Genomic DNA, 10,823 nt, shown 5'->3' with positions numbered 1-10,823 from the left:
ATGTGAGGCAGGCTGGAAGGCAGTCACTCAGTCACGCCAATCTTCTGGTTTTGATTTTTGTGTACATGTGTTCATGTGTTAGGTGTGCATGCGTGTGTGTGGGGGCCAGAGGTTGAGGGCAGGCATCTTGCTCAGTTGCTCTTCATCTTATATTCACTGAGGCAGGGTCCTCCCTTGAATGCAGAAATGGCCAGTCTGGGTAGCCAAGTTTGCGCCACAGATCTTTTGTCTCTGCCTCCTGAGTGCTGGGATTACAGGTGGGTGCTAGGGATTTGAACTCTGGTCCTGGTGTTGTGTAGCAAGCATTTTACCCCCACTGAGCCATCTCTGCAGCTCAAGCATGCCAGTTTTGAAGTTCCGGTGACATATGCAAATTGACGTCCAGTGGGATAGCATTGGAAAGGAATGTGACATCAGCTGAGGTTTGCATCTCTTGTGTATGAAAAATGTCCCTGTTCTTGTGTGGTGAGATGGAGAAATGATAGAGGGGATTGCTTGGAGAGCGGGGGATGGCTCACAGGACATACATGGGGTCTTGTCTTGGTGAAAACAAGGTGCCATCCCCGTAAGGACACATAGCATTGTCGGAGCGAGGCTGAGTGGGGAAATGACTTTCAAGTATTTCAGAGATGTCTCTATGTCTTCAAGACACAACAGAGAACACGGCCTGGAGGGAGAAGGCGAAGGGAGTGTTTCTCTCCGGGTGCCTTTAGCTCCCTTGGATGAGTACTCAGTAGTGAGAGGGGAACAGAGTCAGGGTTGCCTTCGCACAGTCTCCCGTGTGCTGGGCTAGCTTGCACTCACTATGTACCAGAAGATAGCCGTCAACTTCTCTTCCCACCTCTTGCCGGTTTATGTGTATTTGTTAAGAGCCAAACCCAGGCCCTTGTGCATGCTAGGCATGAGTTCAAGGGGGTTGGATGAGGGTTGAGGGAGAATGAGTGTTTGCGAGGGTGTAACTGTGGGTCTCTGCTGGCCTTCATGTTGAGAAGGATGGAATCTGATGCCCGTGGAACTGGGCAAGACTGGGCTGTGAGTGCTGAGATCAGCTGTTTTTCTTACAATGCAAGACAAGAGGGAGCCGGAGGGCCAGGGCCTGGTAAACTACAGCTGCCCAAAGGGCTTGTTGTCAGGGTTCCTACTATGGTAAAAGAACACCTTTCAAGATTCTCCAGGGGAATCCTGAACCAGGGACCACCTAGTACGGCACCGCTGGATCCAGAGAAACCAACGCCTGGAGCAGCGTCATTTGCAGGAAGAGGAAGAGCCTGATTCTCCGAGGGTTCCCGAATGAGTCTTCCTCTGTACACACACACACACACACTCCCCAGCCATACACTGGGGAGTGCTGTTAGTAGACTGTCCAGGCTGTATGGACTCACTACTGACAAGGCAGAAGCCTCAGGTTTTTTCTGGCTTATTCACTTACTAGAGGACATAAGCAAATATCTCTGTTGACACAGAATTAACTTCCTAGTGGCATGTGCTGTGGCTGTGTACAGTCCGAGGATAAGGCTGTATAAACACTACCATTTTTCCCAGTGACAGAAAGTTAAGACTGTTTTTCATGGACAGTAAAAGGGACTGGCGGAGATCAGTGTGGATAACTGCCTACACGGCTGACCGTAAGTTGATTGTGTGTGTTGGCCAGGAGCCATGGTTTTCTAGGTGTCCACAAGAGGGCGCTAACAGACCACTGCTAGCCTTAATCTGCCTCAGTTTAACTGCATTTCCCCCCTGGTACCCAACCTTTCCATTTTGACTCTTGGGTCTACCAAGTGGGCTGCTAGAGACTCAAACTGTTCTTCCTGTTGTAAATAAACTATCCCTAGCCTCTAGCAAGTCTACGGCTCTCATCTGTTCAGACTACATTCTAGTGACTAAGGATGGAGGGCCCTTTTCCGATTTCGAGGGATACTGTTTCCATCCAGCTCCCCATAGCATCAGTCATGGCTAGCATGAACTAACAATTCTGCCTCCACTCCTTAGATCACGAGTTTTGCCCAAAGGGCTTCAAGGATGGCTTTCAGGTAAGAAGTATGTTTAACAGTAAATTGGAGGTAAATAAGCCAGCTTTTTTCTAGAGCATTCTGGAGACCCAAGATCTTTCTAGGGTAACCAGGCTACCCTGTACTTCTAACCTGTGAGCACTTAAGACTCCCCAAGAACTTTGAACTTAAACCTTTTTGCGCGTTGACAGGTCTCTGTGATCCCTTGCTGAGATAGGGTTTCCAGGCCCCTGCTGGCCTTCAACTCCTCCATCCTGTTTCTGCTTCTTTAGTGCTAGGATTACAGGCATGTACTACCACCACACTCAGGTCTGTAACTGCTACTTGCATGAAGTTTGTAGGTTACTTTCTAGTTAGGGGCAGCAGGGCAGCGATCAGGATGTCAGCCACCCACTCCTGTTGAGTAGAACTCACGTCATCCTGTGGTGCCTGGGATCTTGAACATCCAAGGACAGCTTGGCAACCGCCCCTCTCTCTGGTGCCAACCCGACTCCATACTGCTTCCTTGGAGGAACATGTGGAGCCTCCCATGCATGGCCTCTGCCCTACTCTGTATGCCCACTATCCTGATGGATAAGAGTGATTCTTATCACAAGCCTTGTCCAGTCAGTTCTCTTGCTGAGCTTTTAACACGCTGCCACTGAAGGCTGCCCTTCACTCATCCAGATGATAGGCAGACATCTCACTTGATGAACAGATGTGCTGGGGTGACCTACTGCTTGACTTCTGGGCTGTAGCCACTCCTTCCTTTAGCTGCAGGATAGCTGGTGACCCAGGAGCTGCACTGTCATTGTGGCTGGGGTGGAACTGTTCCTTTACTGCGATGGTCACTACCCCCTCTCAGGAGAACAGCTGTCACTAGTTTTTCAGTAGGCAGGGCAGGCTGCTCCCGTGGCCTCCAGAATGCCAGGCTGACAGGCAGAGGAACCTGTCTACTCCAGACTGTGCTGGGCAGAAGCACCTGGCACTCAACTCCAGGAGTGCTAAGCTAAAGCCCAAAGCCTTCCACTCTGAAGACACAGCATCGCCCACACCTGCAGGGCACCGCCTCTGGCTAATGCATTTTGATAGATTGGGGTGACAACAGCTCTCTGCCTGTTGTTCTGAGCTGATGAACCTGAGGTTTCAGGGAAGACAGTTCATGTTCCTAATGTTTCAGCAAAGAAAACATCAAGTGCATCACTGGCTCAGATCAGCGCTCGCTCAGAAAGGATGCACACACTTTCTTTTTATTGTTAAGCTGCAACATACATGGTTTAATACAACAACAAAAACATTTAACAATCAAGTGAAAATAAAACTAACAACAAACACTCACAACAAAACCTTTTCCATTGGAAACATGTTAGGACGGACTCGGGCTTCGTTCCCATCTCACCGCGATTTCCTTATGACTCAGGAGCCTACATACCCTGTGTTTTCTGTAGCCATGCAGGTGTGAGTGGAAGTCTGAATGATTAAATAAACGCAAAGTCTGTCGTTTACTGTAAAGAATCATCTCCCGAGGCAGCCAAACTGAGTTAGAGAACAAAACCATTTAAGAAACTCGCCATGCTTGGGTTCATCTTAGAACCCGTGAACCTTCAGCTGCTCCTCCTTGACGATGCCAACCTGTGAAGTAAAACTGTGCTCAGCAGAATCCACCAGCAGTCAGCAGTGACAGCGCCTGCCACCCCAGCTGACAATCCCACACGCACCTGCATACCTGCCCAGGAGCCATGAGGGGAGGCATTGCTCCTATGCCACTCCCCAGGCCACTTAGCAGCAGCGTGAGCTGTGTGTGAGCCATGCCACTTCCAGTCAGCACGGACACTATTCTACTCCACTACTTCCGTCCCGTGCTTTTATCTAAGTAGGATAGGATTCCCGTCTCTTTCAAGGTCACACGGGGTGCATCCAGCCACTCACCTCCAAAAGAAACTGGCAGATGTTCTTCCTCTGGTCCCCTTGAAGCTGAATAACCTCTCCGTACTCAGGATGTTCAATCACAGTTCCATTACAGGCAAATTTCTACAACACACCAAGTTAAATGCAGAGGTTTAACTTTGATAGAACAAACACAGCTGCGCCAGCCGGCTTGACTACACTAAGGAGCAGTGTCCTCCAGAACTAAGCGACTCTGGAAATGAATCTGGAGGCCACATGAGGGAAATATTAGGGGAACAGTAACAACTCACATTCCTGAGAGTGGGGTAACCGACTCAGATGGAGAACAAAGCAGCTCTCCTGGCCCGAGCTCTGGCATGCACCCACTCCTCACGGTCACCTTTTTGAAAGCTTTCACAAGTTTCTTTTTGTCATAATCGTCCGCAATGCCCTGCACAGTGGTCAGCGTCTTCCTGCCGTTGCGCTGCTGGATCCTTATATGAATGTAGTCCTCAGTCCCTGCCGGGAGTAAGTCGTCGCCCTTAGTTGCATCAGCAAAGGGGTCTGTAGAGGGACAGAAAAGTTCCACGGCAGAAAACAAATTACAAAGTAGTATGTAGAAGCGAGCTCCACTCCATATCCAGACAGACCTCGGTGATGCCTCCAGTGCTCCTGCCCCATTTCTGCAGGCGAGGGTGGGGCACACTGATAATAAGTTTTTCAAAGGAGAAAAACCTAAGCAGGCTCTGTGTGCTGATATTTGAGCTTAAAAGTAGAGACCACCACTGTGGAAGCCACCAGCAAATGAGACAGAAGACATTTACGAAACCCTAATTTCATATAGCCTTCATACAGCTGCCACAAGAACATGCGTCACCGCCACTATTTTTCGACGACAACATTCAAAAACACCCACCCCAACTAGTTAACGTAGTAATTGAGCCTTATAAAACACATATAAACATATACATGCAACCTCAAGAGGAGTAATTTACAAAATGATTGCAAGCAGAGACAACAGGGCCACTTCCAAGTCAAATCAGAGGCCTCTCTCCTAAGTGTTTGAAAACAGACGCCTCTGGGGGCTGCTTAAAACCAGCTGGGTCCAGCCCCACCCCAGCTCCGGTCAGTGGCAGGTCTCTCTGCCCCCCCCCTCTCCCCCCCAGTCCTGGCCGACTGAGTCGCAGATCCTCTAAGCCCTGAGCTTCCCTTCCCTCCCAGCAAGGACTGAGCAGGCCACCCCCCCCCGCCCCCCATGCCCCAACACACACACACACACACTTGTCGTCTGAGAGTCACAGGTCTCGCAGTCACCCTAAAGCTGTCAGGTTCTCCAGCTTCTGGGCCCCACCCCTCCAGTCTCCTTGCAAAGCCCTGGCCAGCCCCGAGGCCACTAGAGAGATAACACCAGAGACTCCCAGCGTCCTGTCACTGTCAGGTTCCCCGCAAGCCCCTAGTCCTAGTCTCTGCAGCCCTGGCAAGTACTGTAGCTCCCTTACGGGTCTCTGAAGCCCCCCGCCTTTCTGTCAGCCCCCCAGCCTCTGGCGGGTCTCCCTGCAGCCCTGGCGTGTCCCCCGACCGTCCTGTGAGTCCCCAAGACCCTTGTCTTCCTGCCAGTGTCAAGTTCCCCAAGCGCTGGCCGGCCCGGCCCTCGCCTCCTACGGGGTCGCAGGCCCGCTTAAGGCCGTATCCGAGGCCCGGAGAGAGGCATCCCCCGGGCTAGGGTCGCGGGGAGCCCCCGTCGCCATCTTCTGGGCGCCGAGACAAAGCCCAGAGGGACGCGGGCGGCGGCCGGCCACTGGCCCTTACCGAAAGATTGGAGGTTCTGGATAGTGGACATGCGACACTAGTGTGAGGCCGGTGAGAGGATAGAATTCCCGCGGGGCCCGCCCGGATCACCGTGTCAGGAGGCTGCAGCGGCGAGAAACGGAAATCAATGAAGCGGCGGAAGCCCGGGGCGCAGGAAGACGCGGAGGCGGCGGTGGGGCGCGAGCAGGGAGGCGGCGCTGCGGCTTCTCGCACAAAATGGCCGGCGCCGCGTATTTAGCCCCGCGCGCCGCCGCCACGTGACCGCCCGCACGCACCGCGCGTCCGCCCCGGAGCGCCGAGCCGGGGGCGAGCGAGGAGCGGGCGGGAGCCCACTGCGGGCAACCGCGGTCCGTCCAGCCCGAGGCGCCGGGCGGAGGCGCTTCCGGGTGCAACTGCGAGAAACGCGCCCCGGGGGGTCTGGACTTGCAACCAGCGGGGGCCGCGCTCTGCGCCTCCGCCGCCCTCCCCAGCCCCCAGGGTTCCCGAGACCCCCGAGTTCCTTGCAGAACCCTTGTGGGTGCCACCTGGGAATTCTCCCTTCCTCCAAGTCCCGGGATTCCGATGCTGCAGTCTCTACTAAGCTTAACCTGTTTGTCTCAGGTGTCACGACCTAGCCTCTAGCAGAGTCAGGTGTGCGTGGAGAGAACGCACTACCACCCGGCCCGAGCTCTCCTCTGCGGAGCCTCCTAAGGTCGGATGCAAGTCCCGTGCAGGATGGGTGCCTGGTGGTTGCTAGGTGAGTGTGAGCGAGCAGATGAAGTAACTGTAAGAGTAACCGTGCACAACCATCAGCGGACAGTGGAGAACCGTCTTAACCTATGCAAACCACCTATGCTGGTGGTTGGCTTTCTAGACCAAAGCAGTAGACTAAAATTTTGGAATTCTTAACCATTTTGTAGGTCAAACCTGTCGCCCTCGTGTTGAAATAGTATTGGAGGCCTGATGCAAGACATTAGAAGCCATAGATAACACACATACTATGTGCCTGTCTAGCAATCCATTCAACAAGATGTAGCAGTAGGTCCAATCGCTACTACAATTTCCTTTTTAAAAAGATTTTATTTTTATGTGGTTGGGTGTATGTACCATAGAGGCCAAAAGAGGGTGTCATATCCCCTGGAACTAGAATAACAGCTGGTTATGAGACCATGGGAACAGAACCCAGGTCTTGTGTAAGAGCAGCAACTCCTGGGAAGTCTCTCGAGGTCCATTACTGTAGTTTTTAAAAGGAAATGAATATCTGGAGTGTAGTGTGCATGTTTCAGTGACTTCTGTTGTACAAAGTGGCCACTCCTAATGTTTCTATACATGGCCTGTTGCTTTAAGGGTTGTAAAAAAGAATACACTTGTATGACCCTACATCCACCAGTCAGGTATCAGGCACACTACTTACTCAGTTTTATTCTTACACCATGGTTTGAAAAACTCTAGCTTACGAATATTTGAATTAATAGTCGTGAGCATCTTCCACCTTCATGTAGGTCCTGGAGTGGGAACTCAGGTTATCAGGCCATCAGCAAGCCTGAGCCACCTCACCAGTCCTTGAGAAGTTTTTAATAAATTATATACATTTTCTGCATGAAATATTAACATTTATTTCTAAGTAACTTAAGGTAGTCTACAAAGTAGTCAGTCATAAGAAGCACAGACTACACAAAACGTACGGTATAAATTACCACTCTATTACATGGTATGTTTCCCCCTTTTCTTACTAGATATACCTTACCACTGGGTATTACATGGTTTCTCAGATGGAGCTTAAGGTGAGTGAGCCAGAGAAGAAAACTAAAACAGAAAAACCTTGAAGTTTCCCAGAAGTCTAGAGCTGGAGTGATGACACAGTCTAGCTGTTCTTTTAGAGGACTGCTGCAGGCCCCAGCTCTCAGGAGGAAGCAGCTCTCAACTGCCTACAACTCCAGCTCCAGGAGGTCGGATGCCCTTTTATGGATTCTGTGAGTACCTGCACTCAGGTGTACATCACTCACATGTGCAGACACACACCCCAAAAATTTCAAGGTCTCACTGTCATTATACCTGTTAGTAGAACATATCCCTCCATTTAGAAGTAAGGCTTACATCAGAAGTACCCAAGAAAGCTACAAAAGTTTTATCCAAGCAAATAAAACTGGTTAAAGGCTTTTCTGTGTCTGCCCTCATGGACTTTGTGTTTAAGCCTCTAGTGTACAGTGCAAATCTACTGTTCACTCACAGCACGGAGCTCTTGCAGTATAGCTGGTCTAAATGGAAACGCAAGGGTAAATATAAAATATGCGCAGACTTCTAAAGATTCCAGTCCACCTGCTCACTTTTACTTAAAAAAAAATACCTACTAGAAAATTTCACATCACACGTAACTTATATCCCATGTCTACAAGACAGCATTGTTATAAAAAGAATAAACTGAAGTGTTTAAAATGGAGTGTGTCTGGCTTTAAGTGGTAGCAGCGTGGGTTAAAGTGTTGTTTCTGGCTGTGTCAGAAAAGAGTCTGGATGGGTCACAGGGAGCGGCTGACCAGGGAAGGAGCGAAGATAAAGGGTGACAGTTGGAAGGTTGCCAAGGTTAGAGGTAGACTCCAAACCAGGGTCTTAGCATCCACACAACACTGTACTTGAAATCAGCCAGAAAACCCACGTGTTACAGGGAGAGAACCTACCGGCTGTCCAGCAGGAATCACTTTGCCTGGCTGTTGGGCACAGGAGCTGCTTCTCTTGGTTCCTCATAAAGGGGACACTATGATGTAGCTACCAACCACCCTGGCAGTCTGCCTGCATCAGAGACTGTGATGGGATTCACTCAGTTATGTCTTATGTCTGGTAATCATGGAGGCATGGTATCTGTTTGGAACCCTGGATCCTTGACCATCACACTAGTGACTCCGATGTCTCTCTTCAGGGAGTTCAATCCACACATTTAACATTGCATCCTGCCAAGGCCAAGCTCTGTGCTGGCTGTTCCTGGCCTGAAACTGAGGACACACATAAAAGATAAGACTGCAGGCTGGTTACAGAGAAAGATGGGGGCTCCTCTCGTCGGCTCAACACTCCCCTTCAGTTTATCTGCATCTCCTAACATTTGTCAGAAGCCTGAGATTCTTATCCCATCCTCTTCCCGCTCTCCTTCACAGGACCACCGCTCTTGCCTCTTCCTCCTCCTCACAGGGTTCCCCGAGGCCCAGATCTGGGGCAATGTCTTCTGCTGTCTTGATACTTCCTTCTCAAGGCACTTAACAATGCACCCGGCTCGGGATTCGTTGGCGAGAACACAAAGAAAACTCCACCTTGAAAAAAAGTATCTGATTGTTTTTTTTTTAATTAAAATATTTTTTTATTATTTATTTATTTCTGAAGACATGATCTGTGTATATCTGGCTGTCCTGCAACTCACTCTGTAGACCAAGGTGGCCTCAAACTCACAGAGATCTACCTGCCTCTGCCTCCCTCCCAAGTGCTAAGACTAAAGGTGTGCACCACCATGCCTGGCTTATTGTTCTTTTGAGTCACGTGTATGTGCATGTTTCTATGTTCGCGGGAGTTCAGGACCCCGGAGAGACAAGGGGGACAACCAGATCATTCTGGATCTAGAGCTCGGCCTACTGTGGGTACTAGGAATCAAGCTTTGGTCCTCAGGAAGGATGGAGCCCACTCTTTTTGTTTTGTTGTTTTTGATTTTTCGAGACAGGGTTTCTCTGTAGCCCTGACTGTCCTGGAACTCACTCTGTAGACCAGGCTAGCCTCAAACTCAGAAATCCACCTGCCTCTGCCTCCCAAGTGCTGGGGTTAAAGGCATGTGCCACTGGCCAGCTAAACAGCTGAACAGTGCCTACTCTTGTTTTGTTTTGTTGGTTTTTTGAGACAGGGTTTCTCTGTATAGCCCTGGCTGTCCTGGAATTCACTTTGTAGACCAGGCTGGCCTCGAACTCAGAAATCCGCCTGCCTCTGTCTCCCGAGTGCTGGGGATTAAAGGCGTGCGCCACCACACCCGGCAAACAGTGCCTACTCTTAACCACAGAGCCATCTTCCCAGTCTTAAATCTCCTATTATTATTGCAAAACGTTTCCTTCGAGTCCTAATATCTTCTGAATTGCAAGAGACTTTTGCCCTGAGGCTTAAGGCTGCCTACGTAAAACAAAGCAGGTAGCCTCTTCTTCTGGATGTGCATCCCACGACGAGTCCTTTGTGCATTTCCTTTTCAGTGATAAGATAATGGGAAGCACCTAAGAGCAAAATGAACATTTGCCTGCAGTTAGGCCTCTAGGACGGTCGATTACCCACTTGAAATTGGGAAGGCTCTATGGCCTTTGTGCCTGTGCCAGGGAAATGGAATCAGCATTCCAAAGTGTGAGCCAACAGCGCTGGTGCCCATGGGAGAGCAGACACAGAAGTGCCAGAGGACAGGTGCCCTGTGTCTACTTTGATGGTAGCTAGTGTCTTTCACATCTTGTGTTCAATGAGAAAAGGTAAGGGTTAGGTTAGAGATAGGTTTCCTAGGGAAGCCCTGTTGCCTAGTGGTTAACTACAAGCACCAAACAAACAAACAAAACAACTAAGTTGTCCTCTATCTGCCCAAAATTCAGGGACCACTGCTTCTGCACGACTGTAAGACCAGGAGACACATCAAAGATAAAGTCAGAACCCATGTCACCTTGTTTTATTGTTTGAGACACTGTCTTGTTACGTTCCTAAGTTGACTGGAAACTTCCAGTCTCAAGTGATCCTCTGGACTCTTTCTGTGGTAGCTGGGACTGCAGATGCATTTGTCAGAGTCCCACTCTGGGCCTTTTGTTCGTTTGAAATAAGCTCTCATTTAGCCCAGGCTGGTCTGGAACCTGGTCTATAGCTGAGGATAGCCTTGAACTCCCGACTTTCCCATCCCCCATTTCCTCAGTGCTAGATTACAGGCGTGATTACAGGAGTGATTACAGGTGTGATTACAGGCGTGATTACAGGCGTGATTACAGGCGTGATTACAGGCGTGATTACAGGAGTGATTACAGGTGTGATTACAGGTGTGATTACAGGAGTGATTACAGGTGTGATTACAGGTGTGATTACAGGAGTGATTACAGGTGTAATTACAGGTGTGATTACAGGTGTGATTACAGGAGTGATTACAGGTGTGATTACAGGTGTGATTACAGG

At 50.0% G+C, this 10,823-nt stretch overlaps 1 protein-coding gene and 1 long non-coding RNA gene across 2 annotated transcripts; one reads left to right on the top strand and one right to left on the bottom strand.

Moving 5' to 3' along the window:
* Window positions 1-3,196: 3,196 nt before the first annotated feature.
* On the bottom strand, window positions 3,197-5,915 carry Eif1b (eukaryotic translation initiation factor 1B). Its single transcript, XM_021172465.2, has 4 exons — window positions 5,685-5,915; window positions 4,276-4,439; window positions 3,918-4,019; window positions 3,197-3,620 (listed from the first exon to the last, which is right to left on the bottom strand). Exons 1-4 carry the CDS (start codon window positions 5,713-5,715, stop codon window positions 3,576-3,578), a joined length of 342 nt encoding a protein of 113 aa, XP_021028124.1. The 5' UTR covers window positions 5,716-5,915; the 3' UTR covers window positions 3,197-3,575.
* A 63-nt stretch (window positions 5,916-5,978) lies between these two features.
* Window positions 5,979-8,953, top strand: LOC115031894. The gene is made up of 3 exons (XR_003837526.1): window positions 5,979-6,420; window positions 7,400-7,636; window positions 8,810-8,953. It is a non-coding gene; the product is annotated as an uncharacterized LOC115031894 (long non-coding RNA).
* The last annotated feature ends 1,870 nt before the right edge of the window (window positions 8,954-10,823 follow it).

Source organism: Mus caroli, chromosome 9 (assembly GCF_900094665.2).
Source record: "Mus caroli chromosome 9, CAROLI_EIJ_v1.1, whole genome shotgun sequence".
In the NCBI taxonomy this organism is placed as follows: domain Eukaryota; kingdom Metazoa; phylum Chordata; class Mammalia; order Rodentia; family Muridae; genus Mus; species Mus caroli.
The sequence above is the reverse complement of the archived record's forward strand: the minus strand, read 5'-3'. Positions and strand labels throughout refer to the sequence as shown.